The 23313-nt window shown below is 33.9% G+C and overlaps 1 protein-coding gene across 1 annotated transcript in view; it reads right to left on the reverse strand.

Annotated features, from left to right (window-relative positions):
• Positions 1-23313, reverse strand: part of SLCO1B3 (solute carrier organic anion transporter family member 1B3) — a 65789-nt gene that overhangs the window by 19155 nt on the left and 23321 nt on the right. Inside the window, exons 3-10 of the mRNA XM_047788545.1 lie at positions 15009-15150; positions 12214-12346; positions 9652-9773; positions 8551-8697; positions 8250-8348; positions 5478-5714; positions 2030-2194; positions 358-553 (exon numbers count right to left, since the gene is read on the reverse strand). Coding sequence (XP_047644501.1) covers positions 358-553; positions 2030-2194; positions 5478-5714; positions 8250-8348; positions 8551-8697; positions 9652-9773; positions 12214-12346; positions 15009-15150 — 1241 coding nt within the window. The remainder of the gene's footprint in view (positions 1-357; positions 554-2029; positions 2195-5477; positions 5715-8249; positions 8349-8550; positions 8698-9651; positions 9774-12213; positions 12347-15008; positions 15151-23313) is intronic.

The raw sequence follows: 23313 nt of genomic DNA on the forward strand, positions 1-23313 counted from the left end.
GGGCTAAGAGTTTTGGAGTCAAAACCTTCATATTTGAGTCCGAATCTCAACATTATTAGCCATGTAATCTATGTGTCTCTCTAAGCCTGGCTTTCTTTATCTATAAAATGGGGATAAAATTACCCATCACACATTGTAAGTACCCATAAATGATAACTATTACTATTACAACGTAAATAGCTTTTCTTTAAGAAAAAAAAATACTTTTTGAGATCTTAAGAAGTGAATATTTTAAGAATTTATAAATTGAAATTTTGCTCAGTTAAAAGTTTAAATTGCTACCTGCCTGTTTTCCTTATATTCTTTCACAATGGCTAGTTTATACATTGTGCAATTAATATATTGATATATACAAACCCATCATAGGTCAAGGTTAAGCCAGCAACTGATTTGTTTTCACAGATTAGCGCAAAATTTAATAGATGAAATAGGAAGGCCAATGCACTGGTATAAAATGACAATTTGGCAATTCCAACCAAGGTCAATTTGAATTTTCTAACAATATATCCTCCTGAAAATATTCCAGTTGCAAAAGTTGGTATGGTTATGAATCCTAGAAATAAGAAGAAAAATGTAATTATATAAACATGGTTATTCTGAATGTAGTTACACATGAAATACTATAGATTAATCAAATTCATCCAGTATTATTACTTCTTAAATAGAGGGCTGGCAGTCCAGGATGGAGGTAGAAGGCCACCATACCACATGTGAGAGACAAAAATTATTTCTTCCTGTCAATGTTGAAGGTTTAGTTTCCTCAGCAGCAAAAATCAGTGACTGAGAATATCAATATGTCTGAACATATGGTTTCTATAAGGTGTTTTTGTACCCCCACATCTGGGAAAACAACAAAACAATACCATCTTCCTGCCTATGAGATATTTATCCTATCATCTCAGATCCTTTGGGGAGTTCACTGGTGGCCTAGAGGTTAAGGATTTGGTGTTGTCACTGCTGTGGCTCCAGTTTGATCCTTGGCTTGGGAAATTCCACATGTCGCAGGTGGCCAAAAAAATCCTTTATGTCTCCTTAAAATGAAGAACTCCCATTCTTAAACATTCCTACAAGTTTGCCCAGTAGTTAAGAATTAAATACTTAAAATCTCTTCTTTATTCATCTAAACATACATATACCCCAAGATGATAAGCAGGCCTATACATGATATTAAAAATAATTGATTCCTTTTATAGCTTTTCCATTTCATTGTCCTGCAAGATGTATTAGAGATAAAGATCCCTCTAATAGAAAAATTTAGGCTAAGAACCTTAGTAGGAGTTAAATTTATGGTTTTAACTGTTATCTTAAATTTAATGAGACTATAATACAGAATTATTTTCTTGTTTACTTATGGACTGTTCATATACCCCTTTATAAGTTCAGCTTAATTTATCAAATGTTGAATTTCTACAATGTGCTGGGCACTGTACTGGGTATTGCACTGCTCCTAAGAATCTTATATTACCCTGGGGGTAAGGAAAGAATGATATGAGAAAATCTTGCCTTTATAACAAGTCTTCATGTGTTATTGGAAATAGATATAACATTTATTAGCAAAAAACCTAATCAATGATATTTGTTTTGAATGATGTAGATACCAGTGATAGGTTTAAGTTGATTTTTCTTTTGGAAGTATCAATGTCCTTTTTTTTTAAGTATCTGGATCCTGATCCAAAGCCCATGAATTATAAAGTTAAGATTATTACATTACAGAAGTATTTGCCTCAGGATCTTAGCACTAGATTGTAAGAGACAGTTATACAGATATCATATCTAAATGTTCCACCCATGTGTAACTTTTCCTCCAGGAAAAATAATATGAAAAATAAAGAAAAAAAAAAGAGCTGCAACTTCAAATGCAATACAATGATTATCTCATGAGTACAATGGATTTGATGACATTTGAAAAAGAATAAAGGGAAATTATATTTACTAAAATATGAAATCGCTTTTACAACCAAATATTACTTGGAATGCAATTATGTGGTAGTATATCATTTATCAAGCAAGTGTAAACAATGGGTCTTACCAAATAAAATGTTTGTCTCAGATGCTGACTGACCATACTGTTGTTCTACATATTTAAAGACATAAGTAAAGGAACCAATATAGCTGCTGACTTGTATCAGTGTCAAAAATAATGTTATAACATACAGGGGATTGGTAAGGATGCTTTTCAAGGACTGGATAAAACCTATAAAAACATGACAATAAATAAGATATTATAATACAGATTAAATATGTATTAATATCTTAATTGTCTAAATAAAATTTATATAAAATTTAAAATTTCATAAACGCAAAGCACAGAAAGTCCAAGTGTCCTGAAATCCAAGTCAATAGTTTTTCAAATACATTCCTTTAATTTTTTCCAAATGTGCATTAATATTTATTTATTTAGTTCACTTTACTCTGAAATGGGATCAAACATACATACTGGTTAGCAAATGCATTACTACTTCATAGTTGGTTATTTTCAGCATTCTACCATACAACTTCATACATCATTATCTCATTTATTAATTCATTTAACAAACATCTGGTTTTCAAGTTGGGTACTAGGCAATATGCTAGGTACTCAAGAAATAAAAGTGAATGAAATGCAATGTGTCTTATTTATTAGCACTAATAATGTAATTATTACATTAATAATATAGTTATTAAGTAGAAGTTTATCTTAAGGATTGTATAATCCAAAGCTCACAGAAATAAGAAGACTAAGTTTCAAAAATCATAAAGTTCAATTTAATACTAGGCCCAGATCTCTGGTTTCCTAGTATACATCTTTTCTACCATAAAATACAGCCTCGCTAAATCTGCAATATTTTCAATCATCTTTCTTCAAGAAATATTGTGTCTCAAGTGACATTATGACAATAATAGAGCAAAAACCCATGACTACAAATAGGTGTGTAACAAGTCTGTAACTTCCTTACCTATAGCAAAAACTATGTGATCTGGGTCTATGATCACCAGGTTAACCAGCAGCAATGGGAATTAAAAGTGGAAGGAACTACTCAGAAAAAAAGTGGGAAGTATCAGAGTCTAGCAAGACAGAACCAGATATGGTTATTGAGGAATGGATGGCGTGGACTTTTAAAGATCTTGTGCTGTAGATCTCTAAATGTTTCCATTAGATATGGTCAGAACCAAACCTTCTATCCAATGGTAACTAAGAAATAGTTTCAACTGCTTATAATAAAAAGAAAAAAGATCAGGGAAAAAGGCATAAAAGAAAAAAAGGACAAAATTTAAAAAGGAAAAAAGAAGATGTAAAGAAAGGTATAGTGGGAATTAATAATGTTTAAAATTGTTAGGTCAAAATGCTAAGCTTTTCATGGAACTCTCCGATCAGGAAGGACTGTTGACTTGTGAGACATTCTAAGTGAGTTGCGACATTTGATCAAAACAAAAAAGGCACATAAACTCACCAAATCATTGAATTTTTGCAGTGGGTGAGAACTTGGATGTCATCTAGTCTGAATTTCTGTACAAGTACGATCTATGATATGTCCTCAATAATTGGATCAATAAACAACTCAAATGACATTAGGCTGATTACCTCAGAAGGTAAGTGCTCTGTTTTAGGACAATTCTCCTTCCTTGCAAATTGTTTTGTAATGAACTGAAATCTTTATAACAATTGGTCTTATTTCTACTCGAATTAGATGTTTTTTCTCTGACTAAAGGTTCTTAGTTATTTCATCCATTCATAATAGCACATAATTAAGGACCTCTTTACTATTTATTTTGGTCAGTATCTTACAAATACAGTTGATAATACAGTTATATTTACAATTGCCCTATTTTTACATCTTCATTATCCTCTCCATTCTTTTTGGGTTCACAGTCAACCATATTCTTTATGGGTTTAGATAATCCAGTACTTTTTATAGATTTAATTTTCTACAATGGAAACAGCATATACTAAATGAAAATTCATTGGAAAGCTACTTTTAGTGTGCACGCTAAATTTCAAAAACTAGCTCAGTGGTGTGCTGGTTAACATTTAACAACTGATTCTTGGGAAATCAATGCCTGATTTGAATAATTCTCAATATCCATAAGAAGTGATAGTTAATTCTCCCATCATGGCCAATTTCAAGCTACCAGTGTAGCTGAAAAATTAAGTCTTCTCTTATGAATCAATAGAAGACACATCACTGCTTTCAGATTAGCGGAGTAGAGCAGAGAAAGTAACAATGAAAAGAGTGAATGGAAGAACTGATGAGAGGGAGAACTTGGGCTACACCTGAGAATCTGTAATGTCACTTCAATTTCAACTGGAAAATGTTGACAAGCGTTCAGACACTGTTCTGATTTGACTTTTACTATTCCACCACTTGCAATCTGAAAACTGTGCTGCTAAAACCTCACTGTTGCAACTATATTGCTCTGATTTTGGCTGGATCATTCCCCAGGTTACTAGTCATTAAATTGGTCTCCATTAGATTTCAGGGCTTATGTTTGAAAGGAAAAGCTCTATCAAATGGTGGGGGATTCTTATTCACATGAATGACTCCGATATTATTAACTACTATTGCTGCTTCTATTTCATTTCTGAATATTTAGGTAAGCAATTTTTCCCTATATAATTATGAAGAAAATAATCTTACTCTAATTATCTAGAGAGAAACCCACTCTGATTTTCTTCTCCTTATTCTATCACTTCACCTAAGAAGAGTTAAGTTGCCCAATTTATAGGCACTCTTAATTCTTCATATAGGCACTATATGGCAATTGGTCTATATACTTCTCAGTACAGCTCCATTATATTGTAAATACTTAAAAACAAAGACAATATTTTGTTACCAGGGCATAGTAATGTTCCTGGTACTATTAGTGAAAGAAAGAAAGAAAGAAAAGGAAGAAGGAAGGAAGAGAAAGAATTACAGTCCTTTTCATAGTTTACACTATATAATTTGGAAATGAATATATAACTCATAGATTTACAAATAACAAGTATTTTTAGGCCTTTGATTGGTTTCTACCTCCTAAAGACCATAAACCTAATCCTCTTCTCTTCAGAGAGTTGATGTGTGTTCAGAAAATATTTACAAATTTTGGTAGGAATCTTTGAAGAACAATTCAGCCAAATTTAGTTCAGAAGACAGGTAACTTTAGATGTTTTGAGTATGACTTGATATTCTGGAATATTCACCCCTCCCTTTCACTGGGATTAACAATTCCTAAATGGCTATAAATACGAAATACTTACGAAGTTCCCATAGTGACTCAGCAGTAACGAACTTGACTAGTAGGACACTGTTTCAATCCCTGGCCTCACTCATCGGGTTAAGGATTAGTGTTGCAGTGAGCTGTGGTGTAGGTCACAGATTCAGCTTGAATCTGGCATTGCTGTAGCTGTGGGGTAGGCTGGCAGCTGCAGCTCCAATTCGACCCCTAGCCTGGAAACTTCCATATGCTGTGGGTATGACCATAAAAAGACCAAAAAAAAAAAAAAGTGAGATACTTACCATTTACAGTTTTGGTAACATTTTGTCTATCCTTGGTCAAATTAACCATTTGACTCCTTTCCTCCTTTTGCACAGGCAAAGGTACTGAAGCTTTTCTTTCTTTTTGTGGTTTATCCAGACTTTTGGGCAAGAAAAAGAATGGTATGGAAGAAATAATGGATATCAGTCCAGCCACAAGGAAACCAAGCCACCAAGCACCAACCCAACGAGAGTCCTTGGGAGTTATTCTGATAGTGCCTAGAATAAAGAATTAGAAGAAATCTGTCAAAAATAATTTTGAAATGCCAGAATTTTGGGGCAGAAATGGTAGTAATTGTCACCCCCCCATAGATGAAGAAAGTAAATGATGTTTCATCAATTTTGAGACACTATTTCCTTTTTTTTTTTTTACATTTTTCATCTTTGAAATAAAGGTGAATCTAACATTTAATGACATCTTAAAATTGCTTTTGTCAAGGAATCAGTCATGACATCAGTGTCATTGCCTGAGCCTGTGTGAACTTGGTGGCTTTTCTGGGGACATGACTGGACAGTTATAGTTATTGAACACTGAAGTCTTTAAACTACTTAAAGACCAATTATGGAAGGCATGCATCCTTGTTACTGTCTGAAAACTTCTATTGGCACCATCTCTTGAAGTCAAGAAAGTTTTAGCAATGAAATTTAGAGCAGTTTGCAAGACATTCTCAGAGCCAACAGTGGGGCTTTCCCCCTCCTAGTAACAGCATTTCCAATACTTCGACAACACAGAAAAGGAAAATGGCGAAAATATACATACAACGAAAATCTGAGTTTAAAAGTGAGTGGGAGAAGTTAGATTCTAAATTTCAGGGATAATTTAGCTATTTCATTTCAATAATACTTCCATTTAAAGCTGCATGAGTGATATGTATGTGCTATCTGTAAGCGAGTAGAAATGAGCTATTTCAGTTGGTATAAACATTCTATTAAGAAAGCACAACACACACACATACATACACACAAACACACACACTGTAACTGTTTGAAGCACAATGACAGTGTCATTACACTTTGATCTGTAAGAAAACTCTTTGACATGAGAAAACACTGACTTGATACATAGCAATAAATTATTCTATTTATTGAAGTGGCTTTCAAGTATGTACAGATCTGTGTTTCAAACTGGTTTACCTAATCATATTACTCCATAATCAGCAACTCAGATTTTAGGAATGACTGGTAAAATCAGGGACTCCATCTCATGCTAAATATTTATTCATTATTTGTCAGAAATGTCATTTTGATAACATCTTTTTGTGTTTTATTACTCGTCTATACATAGGAACTGGAAATCATAACCTGGCTAGACATAGTCTGCCAAAATATTTAAGATAGTGGCTCACACTCCATCTTAAAAACTGGAAAATTGTACATGAAGATCTGGATTTCTGGATTTTCTCAAAAACCAATCAAAAAATTTTGTCAATGCAGGATCTAAATTTCTGCATGAAAATAATAAATTGAGACTGAGAACCATATGCACTTTCAAATGTTTGCCGAGGGCAGTTCACCACCAACAATTCTTCCTAGTTTAATCACCACACTGGATACTTTTTACTCACTTATGTTATCTTGTCGGCTCCTTCGGCATTGGGGTTTGCCAAAATGTACCTCACAATATGTTTACATCAGACCCATGACTGAATAAGAGAAGATGTAATAAGGTCTAGACATTCCATTGTAGAAATGGAATCACCACAGATCTAAAATACTGTGAGTAGTGATTTCTGACTATAGAAAAGAGGTTACAAAACTATCATTCGAAAGAATTTAACCATTTATTTCTGGGTTCTTAGTGATTAAAAACAATGATGAACCTGGAAATGAATGAGTAGAAACCTACAGAATGTGAATCTACTCTAATCGTAATCCAAAATGGAAGACATAAAGTATTTCATCAGGTCCATGTTTTAGCTTTAGATTATAAAATACTTTCAAGTGTGTGGTTATTATAGGCCTTCTAAGAGGTCTACTTTATGTAAGTCCTGGTGAAACAGAAAATCAGATTTGCTTATTCATAAGCTAATTCACAAATTAGCTTATACACTAATTGCTTGTTATATGTTAAGACAGATATCGTACAATTTTGTTCTAAAAGAGATGGCAGGTCAGTGCACAGATATTTATGGCTCATTGTGATAAGGGCTACAATAATGGCATGCTGTTGGTGATTAATAGCGACACTTGGGGTCAGTGGGAGATGGTAAAGTAAGGCTTCTCTGAAGAGGAGCCCCATTTTAGAAGAGACTTTAAGAATTATGCAAATAGAGAAGGGAGAGGTTTTTCTAAGGGGAAATGCAGGAGAGTGACACTAGGGGGCACATTGGGAGAACTGCAGTTAGTTTGCAATTACTTTGGGAGGAAGTAATCTAAGCAAGTTTGTTTTCTTATTTTGTGCTTAGTTGTAAGAGCCTTTGAAGATAGCAACTCAATTTTGTTTTTATTCTGGTTACTAGCATATTTCCTATTTGTAACTCTTTTTCGTTTGTTGGTTTTTTTGTTTTTTATGGCCTCACCTGCAGCAAGTTCCCTGGGCCAGGGATTGGATCCAAGCCATGGGTGCAACCTACACCACAGCTGTTGGCAATGCAGGATCTTTAACCTGCTGCACCACAGGGGAAATTCCTCTATTTGTAACTTTTGACAGGTAGTTAGCAAAGTACCACTGAAAGAGTGAATTCAGTTATTTGGAACAATGGAGTTATGTACTTGAAAAGCATTATCATGTTACCTTGTTCTGATTGTACTTACTAAGATCTACGAATCCAATATCCACATACATTTTAGAAAACAGAGATCCCAGTGAAAAGCCAAGGATCGGACCAATCATTCCTACTGCATACAAATTACCTAAAAATATTATTGAAACATTTTTATCAGATGTCAAGAAAACATGGTTCTTATTCAATACTTTTTTTTTTAAGTAACACCACACAATATATTTCTCCATATACTTTTTTTTAATAGGTAAAAGAAGGAATTTAGGAACACTATTATTTCAAGGTACACCCAGGGAAAGTCACCAAAAAATCTAATATTTTCTGTACATTACCTAAATAAAAAGACGAATGTCCTTCCTTAGCAAAATCGTCAAGGTAAGAAATCCCCAAGGGCATAATGGGAGTTTCCCCAATTCCACGAAGCATATTACCCATTAAAACATATATCCACATATATGACCCAGATTCCTTTTCCCAACCTATGTAGATAAGAGAGTGTTTTAAACATTAATTTTAGCATTCCTGTTAAAAACTCAACTATTTTAACCCTTTAATTTTCACATTTGAGAATTTTTTTGCTTTTTTTCTAAATATAAGCATGATTTACAGTCATGTTAAAAAATTTGAAAATATAGGGAAACATGAAGAAAACAAGTAAAAAAAATCTGTAATCACACAATACAGAGAGAACCACCTCTAATGTCTGTATCTTTCACATTTTTATTGAGCAGAAAAATATGCACAGTATTCTTTATGTTCTAATGTCAGAATTTTAATGACTGCATAATAGTGTGCTGAATAAACTATCAGCATTTATTTAATCAATGTCTTTCTTTGTACTCACAAAATATTTCTGATTTTTCATTCTGTTAACACGTATGCCATAGCTATAACTATAAATAAATCCTTTTTCACATTCCTGAGTATTTCCTTAAGACAAAGCAATAAAAGCAGAATTGATGATTTAAACAGATAAGCATACTTTCATTCTTTGCCATATTGAAAATTAACTTCCCAAAGGAGGAATTTATACACTCCCCAGAATATATAAAATATGTATTTTTTCTCTACTTCATTTAAAAAAACTTGTTAATCTTTTCATATTGAATAGGTATAAAATCTTTAATTAGTATTATAGGTTATAATTAAAATTTATGATCTGTGTTATAATAAGTAAAAATCTTTATTTGTTGTAATAATTTGCATTTTTCATAAAGAGTAAGATTATATTTTTATATATTTATGTCACCTTATTTTGTATGTAATCTATATTAAAATCTTGATTTTTGTCTTATATGCATACAATATAAATGTTTTTCCTATTCTTTAATCAATTTTGTTAATGGATGTAACGATCATTTTTTACAGATGTAATTATTAAATTTTAGACTATTACTGACACTGATATTCATTAGTGTCAATTCAGTTCTTACCTTTTCCCACCATTTCTGGTGATGTTCCATTGAGTAACAAATTTTGATTATTTGAACAAGTTGATAAGCCTGATGTTGAATTCTCTAATGGACTAATAAAGGTGTCTTTAGAATACCTGTAACTGTAAGAACACCACTATATTAAAAATTTTGTTTATCTACTATTTTCACTTTACCAAAAACCACAGAGGAGTATTCTGGTATTTGGGAAGGTGATGAGAAAAAGTAAAAGTAAGAAATAGCATGCACTACTCCTCAGGCAGGGTAGAGTATCATGTTGCTATCAACCTAGGAGTGCTTATATTCTGGTCAATATATAAAATATCTTGGTTTCATGCTGTTTAAAAAACTGCTAACTATATTCATCCATCCTCTTTGAATTATCTTTAAAGACGGTAACCATCTAAACTTTCAAAATCAATTTACAATCACACTGAGTCATCTGCATTTTCCATTAATAACCTGATTATCTTTCATGTACACATACACACACACACACAGAGTTATATGCTTGACTTTCCAACAATTAGTTTAAGAAGTTCTAATCCATTTCTATTTTATAAGGAAGAACTTAATAAGAACAACAGAGATGGAGCTGGAATAGGGACAGATGCTGATATCCAAAAACACATGGAGGGACTTAGAGGTATTATGTTTAGTAAAATAAGTCAGGCAGAGAAAGACAAATACTATATGTTTTTACTTATATGTGAAATCTAAACAAAAGCAAGAACGAATATAATAAAACAGAAACAGACTCACAGATACAGAGAACAAACTAATGGTTAGAGTGGAAAGAGGAAAGGTGGGAAGAGGAAGACAAGGGAAGGGCATTAAGAGTTACAAACTTCCACGTATAAGATAAATAAGATACAGTGATGTAATGTTCAGCACAAAGAATATATCCAATATTTCATAACTATAAATGGAGTATACACTACAAAAATAATGCATCACTATGTTGTACACCTGATACTAGTATAATTTAAGCCAATTGTACTTCAATAAAAAATAAAAATAAAAAATACTGAGGTACCCTATGAGCTCCAAGATCAAGCTACTGTATGCTAGGCATTGTTCTCAGCTCCAAATCACTAGAAATAAAACAGAATTTTTAATACTTAAAATATCTTACACCCTTTAAGATAAATGTATGATCAATGATGTGATATGGTTCATATATCAGGTCCTGAGTTGTCACAAAGGGAAAAGGAATGCGCAGCTTTGCTTGGAGGTTGGGAAAGGTGTAGATTAGAGAAGACTTCACAGTGACGATGCCATATGAGATGAATCTTTAAAATGGGTTGGAGTTTAACAGGAAGGCAAAAGAAGGAAAAGTATTCAAGGCTGTAGAAACACTATGAGCAAATGTAGGAGATATTACGGTATATTTGGAAAACTGAAGGCCTAGCATGTGGTCCTCAATTATGGGAAGCAGTGTAAGATGAAGCTAGGAACATAGTCAAGGACTAAATCAATGAGCAACCTATATGTGTAAATGAGTTTAGGTATTAATCCATAGGTAAGAGACTTTCAACTCTTTGTTACCAACAGTGAGAAATACATTTTGCATCATAACCACAATACATCCACATCTACACACATACTCACAAATTTAAAAGCTTTTTAGAGTAATATCTATCCCCACTCACATTGTGTTTTTGTAGTCTATTCTATCCTACCATATCCTATCCTTTGAAAGGGAAAAAGGAAGTAATCTCAATGAATCATTGAGAAAGGGTGTCAGTATCGTCATCATCACCCACTGCTTATAGGCTTGTTTACTTCTCTTCATCTTTCTTCAGAAAGATGGGGGATGGTACCTTTTCCCCTTTGATAGCCCAACAGAATCTCTGAAGCTGGGTTTTGTAAGACACTGAGATCATTGTCTCCTCAATTGCTGGCATTCTGATTAAAAGCAACTTTCCCTTCTACCAAGAATTGCCTTTTGGATTTTTTTTTCTTTTTACTTTTTAGGGCCACACCCATGGCATATGGAAGTTCCCAGGCTAGGGGTTCAATCAGAGCTGCAGCGTTGGCTTATGCTATAGCCACAGCAACTTAGGATCCAAGCCAGGTCTGTGACCTACGCCACAGCTCGTGGCAATGCCAGATCCTCAACCCACTGAGTGAGGTCAGGGATGGAACCCACATAATCATAGGTACTAGTCAGATTTGTTTCTGCTGAGCCACAATGGGAAGTCCTTGGTTATTGATTTTTGAGTGACAAGCAGTCAGACTTGAATTAGGCAATAAAGTCTTACTGAATATTATCAAAATCTTAAAGACAGACATAAAATGTATATTATACTAAAAAGTCACAAAAAGCGTATTTATTTCCCATAAAATATACCTTATTTACTGCTATTCATATTTCAATATCAATGAGCGTCATGGTGGATAAAGCAATGAGTTAATTATTACATAGCAAATATACTCCATTTCTACACATACTTAGTGGATAGTCTTCTTAAGGGAGAACTGCTTATTTAAAAGGGAAAACAATAAAATTCTACCATTAATTTACAAGAAAACCATCATTGATGGCACAGAGCCTCTTACTATCCCATGAAGAAGTGCGGTAAAGCAGTCAAAATACTTCCAAGTCCCATTATGAAGCAACCAATTCCAATTAGCTTCGGTCTGTGAAGTTTGGCACCAAAGTAACTCACAAATACAATCACAAGCAAATTTCCTAGAAAGAGAACAAAAATTGTTTTGATATGATTTATTATAGCAAACAGTGACTGAGTCCAATTTGGCATCCAGTATAATTGAAGGTCCCATAATGGATACAAATAGAACATAAGACAGCACCTTTCCTCAAAGATCAGGTAATTTAAAAAGATGAAACTCACTAACTTTAAGCCACTCACTATAAGGTTGTATGGTATTCATAATAATTATAGTTGACTTTATATAAGAAAGAAAGCACTTGAATTACTTGTGGGTATTGGTGAAGCAAAATTTTATTGAAGAATTTAGAGTAAGCGGATTGTTTGGAATGGAAAAAAAAAAAAAAGACAAAAATACCCTGGGGAAAGGTATTTATTCATTCCTCACTTTTTAATTCACTTAGCATTCTTTAAATTCCTATTAAGTACTTGCCATAGTATTAAAAGCTAGAAATATAAGAAAAGAATAAACCATTCATGGTATTTACTTTTAAAAAACTTATATGCCAGTTACAAAAATAGATAAATGGACAGAGGTGCTAGTAAACCACAGAAAGAGGGAGCTTAAATTAATTAGGAGTTTCAGTAATGTTTCCTGGAAGATATGTCACTTGAGATTTAATGTTGAGTATAAGTTATTCAGATTAAAAAGTGGAAAAAGAATATGGATGGAGTCACAACAAATTTCAATGCATCTGGAGCTACAAGTATAGTCATGAATGGATAACGACCAAGAATTTCATAATATTTTATGGAAAAAAATAGCACAAAGTAAAAGTACAAAACTGAACTGGCAGATAAAGTAACCCATGAAGAACAATTACATAAGGAAACTAAAAAGAGAAGAAACTTCAAAAAAAATCCAGTATCTTGAGAGGTATTAAAGGTAAGTTGCATCCATAAAATAAGAATTGGCAGACTAAACATAATAAGAGAACAATAAAGTATTGTTGAAAGTTAAAAATATTATACAGAAATGTGCATATTGGGACCTTATATGATAAGTTGGAAGGTGGCACCAGAGATGATTAATGGTGTCTCAAGAAAAAAAGTTAGAATTTTAGAAAGGAAAACTTAAAGGGAAAAAAACCAGAAAATTTAATATTCATCTTATAAATATTTTAGAAGAAAACAGAGGAGAAGAAACAAATTTAAATATAGAAAATAAATTTCCTGAGCGAAAGGAAGGCTTAAGTCTTCAGATGAAAATGTCTACATTTCTCCAGAATAAATAATGTAACATAGACAATCCTAGCTATATGCTGGTAAAATGTCTGAAATTCAAGCATAAGGAGGAGGTGCCCACCAGTGCATGGCAATGATACTGGTAATGATTTCTTACATATAGCATTGTTTGTCATAATACAATAAATAAATGTTTTAAATGTTCTGAGAAAAAAGTTTTGAACTTTTAATTTCATATTCAGACAATTTATCACTTGACTGTGATAATAAAATATATTTTCCAACTAGCAAAGGCTCAGAAAAATATGTCATATGTTCAGTTATTTCTGGAAAATATAAATGCTTGAAGATATACTTTGGAAAAACTAAAAATTAGACTCGAAATCATAAGGCTCAAGAAAACAGTGATAAGGGAATCAATAAAACTTATATATTCATGTCCAAATAATTGCTGTTAAATAGCTGTAAAATTTAACAAACCTAAGAATCAGTTCATCAATAAAAAGAAACATACAGTAAATTAGAATTTAAAACTAATGACAGTCTAATATTAAAGTTCTAGATGGTTTTATTAAACTGGGAGGTGGGAGAGTGAAAGCTATGTATGGCGTAATAGCCTCTGAATCATGAAAACGCAGAATTCATAACAAAAAGATAGATGAGTCTTCCCTTATAAATTATTTTTTAAATATTCAATAGCCAAGTATATTTTAAATAAAGTTATAAGACAAATAGTAAGCTTGTAAACATATGTATAATCTATAAAACAGGCATAATTTTTGAGTCCCTTCAAATCATTAAAAAGTGAGAAAAAAGGAAAATGGGCAGAGTTAATTAGCTACCAGTTCATAAAATAAGAGAAAAAGATGTCAGACAATCATAAAACTTCACTATTGGAGAAATTCAAACTAAAATGAAGACAGCAAAGCAATATACTCAATGTTGTCCAAAAAAGGACTCTTACTCCCAAATTTTATACCCTGTTAAACAGTAAGATCTAACAAAGATTGCTTCCAAACTGTTTTTCCATCCTCAAATCATCAGAATCATAATGCTCTCTCCAAATTTTTTCTTGCATTAGTGCATCTTCAGAGAGGTGCAAAGTGTTAGTTTGCAGGCAACGAGTTTGTGTAAATCAAGGTTTTTTTTAACCTCTATACCTTTTACATTCTTGGCTAGATAATTCTTCACTTTGGATGCTGTCCTATGCATTGTGGGATGTTTCAAGGCATCACAGGCCTCTACCTCTAGAAGCCACTAGCAACCCCAACCCTCAGTTATGTCAACCAAAAATATCTCCAGATATTACCAAACTCCTCCTGGGGGGCATGCTTCCTCCTTGTTAAGAATCAGTGGTGTAGTCCACAGCCATACCACATGGAACATGCCCGATCTCATCCGATCTTGGAAGAATCAGTGGTATAGAGCCTGTATGAACAGTTTTTAACTCTACAAATCTGATTACTAAGCAATAACCAAAATAGAAATAGAAATTACCAATTTCAAAGCTTCCATCAATTAAGCCAACAGTAGAAGATGATATATCAAATCTCCTTTCTATCTGAGTGAGGGAACTTTTCATAAGGACTGCACTTAGTGCCTTAGAAATAAAGCTTAATGACAGGGCTGCCAAGAACATCTAAGAAAAAATCAGAAGGAAAGGGAAAAATGGTTAATCCAAAGGACTACATAACGTTTATATACACGTAGAATTAAAATGGCTTTTCTTCCTTATGTCATATTTTTATTATAAAAAGCATACCTACCTTTCTTCCATTCCAACTGGAAATTCTTATTCTTTCTAACATTTACATTACATATTATTAGAGCAGGACAAAGTTACACAGGGCTGCTCTTGAGGCTTATGGAGGTTCCCAGGCTAGGGGTCTAATCAGAGCTACAACAGCTGGCCTATGCCACAGCCACAGAAATGCCAGATTCGGGCCGCATTTGCAACCTACACCACAGATCATGGCAACGCACGATCCTTAACCCATCCAGTGAGGCCAGAGATTGAACCCATGACCTCATGGTTCTTAGTCGGATTCGTTTCCACTGTGCCACAATGGGAACTCTCAAAGTTGTTATGTTTTAATTAGCGTCATTAGCTGATTTCTTAGATGCTAGAGAATAATGTGAGAGGACCAAGATGACAAGCTATTCTTTATTCCTAAGTGAATAGCAAAGGCCAACTGTGAGGGGAGTGGCTAGACATTCTCAAAGGTAGCATTTCCAGGAAGCCAGCTGAATAACAGAACTTTTTCATTTATAAAACCTCATGGATATTGGAGAAACCCAAATTAAAATGAATACAAAAAAATATAGCCAGTGTTCTAAAAATAATAATAAAGACTTTTAACCCCAATGGTTATAGATGTTTAATTTGATTAAAAAAATTTATTGACTTGTCTTTTTTATAAACCCACTTTTATAGTTATTTAAATTCATTTTACATCTAGTATTAAAGTTTATCCTGTTATGAACTTCATATTTGAGTCTCCGCCACATTCACTTTTTTTTTTTTTTCACGTTCATTTGTTGAAACACTAAATGCAAAGTGATGATGTTTGAAGATGGGTCCTTTGGGTAGGAGTACAGGTTTCCCCTACTATCTGAAAGTAGAGCATTCCTCTGACATTTTCATAAGCCAAAGTGGCAGAAAAAAATTACTTTAGGGTACATCTTTCTAATAAATGCACAAAATAAATCAAGATAAAATACAAATGCTCAAAGACACAGTTCAAAGCTATGGCAGCTTGATGCTGAGTGTAGTTCCTGGGGAAGGAGTTTGGAGTCCCACAGTCACTTCCAGAGTTGCCCACTGCCTCTAGAATGGCTTGCTGTAAAACAAACACTAAATGCTATTTTCATTTTTGCCATTTCTTGTAAAGGCAAAAATTTCCTTTGAGTTTCTTTCCGTTAATAAAAACAGGTACTAATGGAGGTCTTTTGTTAAAGTGAATGTTGCAGAGTTTTGAAAAGCCAGCAGTACAATAATTAGGTCATGAGGGTGGAGCTCTCATGAAAGAATTTGTGTTGCCTCTTCTGCCATGTGAGGACACAGCAAGAAGACAGCCATCTGAAAACAAGAAAGAGGGTTCTCACCAGAACCCAACCAGGTTGGTACACCGATCTCAGACATCTGGCCCCTAGAACTGTGAGAAATTACTGTTTTTAAACCACCTCATCTGTGCTATTCTGTTACAGCAATCCAATCTGACTAAGATGGCCTGTCCCTCTCACTCTACCAGTGGTAACCACCATCATGTATAGATTAAATCATTGCATTAGCCTCCTAATAGACCTTCCTGTTTCTGCTTTTGAGAAAACAAAACAATAGGTAGGAAGATTCTTTCAAAATGAAAAGTAGATCATGCCAGCACTCCCCATTTTTTGCATGTCATTCATAGTAATATCAGGTCTTCCCAAAGTCCTCCAAGGCCCCAAATGATCTCTACTCTCCACTGATTCCTTTTATCTTTGAATCTCATCATCTGTTACTCTAGTCCTTTCTCACTCCCCTGCTGGTACTGTAGCCTTCTTACTGTACTTACAGCATTTCATGTTTATTGTATTCCCTCAGGTTCTTTATTTTTGCTTTTTTTTCTTCAGGGAAAGCTCTTACCTGAAGTCATATTCCCACCATTCATTTCCTCATATCCTTGAGGTTTTTGCTCAGTGCAACTTTCACAATGAGGCTTTCCTTGACTAGTCTATAAAATTATACCACTTTCCCCTTATATTACATTTTATTTCTTTATTTGTCCAGTACACATTGCCTTCAATTAAATATAACCTTCATCATAGAAGGGTTTTTTTGTTTACCACTATATTCCCAGTGCTTCAAAAAATGCCTGCCACAAAGATGTTCAAAAAATATTTGTCAATTTTTTGTCTAATCAGAACGTATTATGTGTTTTACATGAGGCCATTCTTGGAGAAAAGAAATAAAAGACCCGGTACAGCTCAGCTGGCAAAATGTGTGTACTTTCCTTCTTATATATAGGGAATTTTCAATGAAGTTGAAAGGACTTGAGAAAAGTTGTGAATGATACAACTTATTAGAAATAATTAAGAATTCTTGGAGTTCCTGTTGTGGCACAGCAGAAATGAATCCAACTAGGAACCATGAGGTTGCAGGTTCAATCCCTGGCCTTGCTCAGTGGGTTAAGGATCCGGCGTTGCCGTGAGCTGTGGTGTAGGCTGCAGACATGGCTCGGATCTGGCATTGCTGTGGCTCTGGCAAGTCTGGCAGCAACAGCTCCAGTTGGACCCCTAGCCTGATTCTTATGTAAGATAAAGAAAGTCATCTAAGAATGAAACACAAAAGGTGGAAGGGAATCAAAATCAGTTTTACCTGAGGTGGTGAAGTGAAGAACAAGACACATAGGAAAAAGATATTAATATTTGTCCAACAGAGTTAGACAAAAATTATAAGGATTTTCTCCAAGGAGAGTCAATTCTGAAATTTTGTAGAATCATATATGGTCTTTACATCATAAAACAGAAATTAAAAATTTCAGGTTCTAAATATTTAAAAATTATGTTATTGACATTGGAAATGAAGACATATGGTTGGCACTATGGAAAACAGTATGGCAGTACCTCAGAAAACTAAATATAAAACTACCATGTGACCCAGCAATCCCATTCTTGGGCATATATCCAGACAAAACTTTCCTTGAAAAAGATACATGCACTCACATGTTCACTGCAGTACTGTTCACAATAGCCAAGACATGGAAACAACCCAAATGTCCATCAACAGATGAATGGATTAAGATGTGGTATATATACACAATGGAATACTACTCAGCTATAAAAAAGTACAAAATAATGCCATTTGCAGCAACATGGATAGAACTAGAGACTCTCATACTAAGTGAGGTAAGTCAGAAAGAGAAAGACAAATACCATATGATATCACTTATATCTGGAATCTAATATACGGCACAAATGAACCTTTCCACAGAAAAGAAACTCATGGACCTTGTTGCCAAGGGAGAGAGGGAGGGAGTAGGATGGACTGGGATCCTGGGGTTAATAGATGCAAATTATTGCATTTGGAGTGGATAAGCAATGAGATCCTTCTGTATAGCACAGGGAACTATATCTAGTCACTTATGATGGAAAATGATGGAGGATAATGTGAGAAAAAGAATGTATATAAATATGTGTGACTGGGTCACTTTGCTGTAGAAATTGACAGAACACTATAAACCAACTATAGTGGAAAATATTTAAATCCTTTAAAAAATGAAAAAACTAAAAAGATCAAGTTAGGTATAAACTAAAAAAAAGAAAAAAAAAAGAAATGTGGTTGGGAGTGATATCAGCAAGATAACAGATTAGGAAGCCCTCAATTCTCCTTCCCCCAAGAAGACATGGATTTAACAACAAAAAACTGAACAAATGCTTCTGTGATAAATCCAGAGACTAGTTAAAATATTCCTGCATCCTGGGCAGTGTAAAGATAACCACATGGAAGTCAATAGGAAAATGTGTAACCCCCTTCACTATCTTTCTAGAGCATTCCCTAGGGGGAAAAAACCCAACTCCCATCTTCTCCCTTGAGATAGAAGAGTAGAATTATGCCCAACATTCTGACTTTTAGGGAAGCTGTCTGTGGGACCAGTCTGTATCCAAGTACTGACAAGAGTAGGTGGCCAGATTGAGTGTTTCAGAACAAAGACAAGAAGCCACGCACTGTGATTTACTACACCACCAGAGAGGCTGCAGTATCTCAGACACCAGGGGGAGCTCCTAAGTAGAAACCAACGAACCTCTTCAAATAGCTCTGAGAACATACTCCCCGAAAATGCTTGAGAAATCTCCAGAATCTCTAGCCTGGCTGAGTAGTAAAAATCATCCCTGTATAAAATCATACCACAAAGTCTGAAGTGGCTGATTAAATATTCAAAGTACTAGAAGAAAAGGCTGCCAACCAAGAATATATCTAGCAAAACTATTCTTCAAAAACAAAATTAAAAATTTCCCAGATAAGCAAAAGCTGAAGGAACACATCACCACTAAATTTACCCTACAAGAAAAAATGAAGAAAGTCCTATCAGGTGTAGTGAATGAATGATAAACAGCACACTAAACAAACCTAAATATGAAATTCCCCAGTCAAGAAAAGTAAAATCCTGTATTATTATAATGTAATTACATTAAACAATAATGTAATGTATATCACTTGTAAGTGTGATTTAGAATTTTTAAAGCATAAAAAGTAATTAAAAATCTATGTAGTAAATATGCAATATTAGGTGGTAATATGTATCATCAAAGACATGAAGTATGAGAGGCATATATGTGAAAGAATTTTTATACATGAGTAAAATTAAGTTGTTATCAGTTTAAAATATATAGTTACAATTCATTTTACATAATTATGATAGTACCCATAAGGAACAATGAGACTAAGAGAGTTTTGAAAAGATTTTTCAATTTTCAAGAAAATTGACAAAACCCTTAGCTAGATTAAGAAACAAAGACCCAATTAACTAAAATTAGAAATGAAAGAGGAGACATTACAAATGATGTCACAGAAATAAAATGAACTATAAGAGACTACAACGAATAATTATAAATTGGATAACCTAAAAGTGGATAAGTTACTAGAAACATACAACCTATCAAGATTTAATCATAAAGAAACTTAAAATTGGAGTAGTGAGGAGATTGAAGCAGTAATCAAAACCTCCCAACGAAGAAAGTCCAGCACAAGATGGCTTCACTGGAGAATTCTACCAAACATTTAAAGAAGAATTAATGTTAATTCTTCTCAAATTCTTCCAAAGTATTGAAGAGGAATGAACACTCTCAAACTCGCTCAATGAGGCCACATTACCCTGATATCAAAGCCAGACATAGACATCACAAGAAAGGAAACTTAAACCAATATTTCTAGTGAATGTTGATGCAAAAATCCTCAACAAAATACTAGCAAACAGTGTCCAACGGTACATTAAAAAATCATGCATCATGACCATGTGGAATTTAAATGCGAAATGTACATTAAAATCAATGTTATACACTACATTCACAAAATGAAGGACACAACTATATACTCATCTCAATAGATGCATAAAAGCATTTGACAAAACTCAACACCCTGTCATGATAAAAAACATTCAAAAAACTAGGAATGAAAGGAATCTATCTCAATATAATAAAGGCCATATGTGAAAGCCCATACCTAACATCATATTCAACAGGGAAAGATTGAAAACTTGTCCCCTGAGAACAGGAATAAGACATGGATGTCCAATCTAGCCACTGCTATTAAACACAGTACTGGAAGTTTTAGCCAGGGCAATGAGATAAGAAAAAGAAATGAAAAATATATGAATTGGAACAAAAAATAAAATTATATTTTTAGGGAGTTCCCATTTCAGTGCAACGGAAATGAATCTGACTGAGGATTCAGGTTCAATCCCTGGCCTTCCTCAGTGGGCCGGGGATCTAGCTTTGCCATGAGCTATGGTGTAGGTCCCAGATGTGGCTTGGATCTTGCATTACTGTGGCTGTGGCATTGGCTGGCAGCTACAGCTCCGATTCGACCCCTAGGCTGGGAACTTCCATATGCCTGTGGGTATGGCCCTAAAAGTAAAATATTTGCTTTTTAGTTATATGTATATTTGTGACAATTATAAATATTTATTTATAAATTGTTATTTTACTATTCACAGGTAACATGAAACTCATAAAGCTTCCACACACAAAACCCACTAAAACCAATGAACAAATTCAGTAAAGATGAAGGATACAACATCAACACGCAAAAATCAGTTGTGTTTCTTTACACCAACAGCAAGCAGCACAAAAAGGAAATTTTCAAAAATTACATTTAGTATAGCATCAAAAGGGATAAAATACTTATGAATAAACTAAACCAAGGAGGTGAAAGAGTTGTACACTGAAAACTATGAAATATTGCTAAGGAAATCAAAGATACAAACAGATGATAAAACATTTGTGCTAGTAACTTGAAAGTCTTACAATTGTTAAAAAGTCCATACTACCCAATGCAATCCACAGAGTCAATACCGCCACTATCAAAATCCCAATGTCATCTTTTTGCATAAATAGAAAAAAAATTCTAAAATTCATATGGAATCTCAAGGGACCCAAATAACCAAAACAATCTTGAAAAAAAACATAGTTGAAGAGCTCATACATCCTGAATTACTATCAAGCAATGGTAATTAAGATGGTGTGGTATTGGCATAAAGACAGATGGAACAGAATAAGGAATCCAGAAATAAACCCTTGCATATATGGCCAAATTATTTTTAACAAGTATGCCAAGATTACATAATAATGAATGATCTCTTTAACAAATGATGTTGGGAAATGGGATAACCATATATAAAAGAATGAAATTGGATTCTTACACTGTATACAGAAATTAACTCAAAATAGGTTGAAGACCTAAATGTAAGCCCTAAAACTGTTAAATTTCTAGAAGAAAACATAGGGAAACTCTACAGGATATTGAATTTGGAATGATTTGTTATATATATCAAAAGCGCAGGCAACAGAAGCAAAAGTAAGCAATTGGGACTACATCAATCTTTAAAATTTCTGCATGTCAAAAGAAACAACAGAGTGCAAAGGCAATCTGTAATGAGAGAAAATAATTGCAAACTTATATTGATAAAAGAGTTTGTATCCACACTGCATAATAAATGTCTTCAACTCAACAATAACAATACAAATAACCTGATCTTTAAAAAAAGACCCAAAGAGACATTTCCCTAAAGAAGATATACAAATTACCAATAGGCACATGAAAAGATGTTCAACATCACTAATCATTAGGAAAACGCAAATCAAAGCACAATGGATATCACCTCACACCCATCAGGATGGCCAACATTAAAAGAACAGAAAAGTTTTGGCAAGTATGCACAGAATTTGGAAGCATTAGAATATTGATGGGAATGCAAAACGGTGCAGCTACTATGAAAAACAATATGGGGATTATCCCAAAATTTGAAAAGGAGATTATCACATGATTCAGCCATCTCATTTCTGGATATATATCCAAAAGAATTAAAAGAAGGATCCCTAAGTGATATCTGCACACCTGTATTTATCACGGCATTATTAAAAATATCCAGGAGGTGGAAGCAATCTAAATGTTCAAAAACAGATGAATGGTTGAGGAAAATGTTGTATATACATATAATGAAATATTATTCAGTCTTAAAAGGAAGGAAATCCTATCATTGTGCTACAACATTTATGAACCTTGAAAACATGTTAAGCAAAATAAACCAGCCATAAAAAGAAAAATAGTGTATAATTCCCTTCATGAAGTATTTAAAGTAGTCAAAATCATAGAAACAGAAAGTAAAAATACAGCCCCCAAAACTGTGGGAAGAGAAGAGAATATTAGTATTCAGTATGTCTAGAAGCTCAGTGTTGCAAGGTGAAACATTTCTAGAGATATCTTGCACAACAATGTGAATATACCTAACACAACTAAACTGTACCTTCAAAAAATGGTTAAGAGAGTAAATTTTTTTTTCTTTTTTATGGCCACACCTGCAGCATATGGAAATTCCCAGCCTAGGGGTCCAATCGGAGCTGCAGCTGAGGCCTACTCCACAGCCACAGCAATGCAGGATCTGACCTGCATCTGTGGCAGATGCCACAGCTTACGGCAATGCTGGGTCCTTAACCCACTGAGTGAGGCCAGTGATGCACCTGCATCCTCAGGGAGATTATGTTGGATTCTTAACCCACCAAGCCACAATGTTTCTGCCACAATAAAAAGATGCCTTTTCCATTG

This window comes from Phacochoerus africanus, chromosome 7, assembly GCF_016906955.1.
Source record: "Phacochoerus africanus isolate WHEZ1 chromosome 7, ROS_Pafr_v1, whole genome shotgun sequence".
NCBI lineage: Eukaryota > Metazoa > Chordata > Mammalia > Artiodactyla > Suidae > Phacochoerus > Phacochoerus africanus.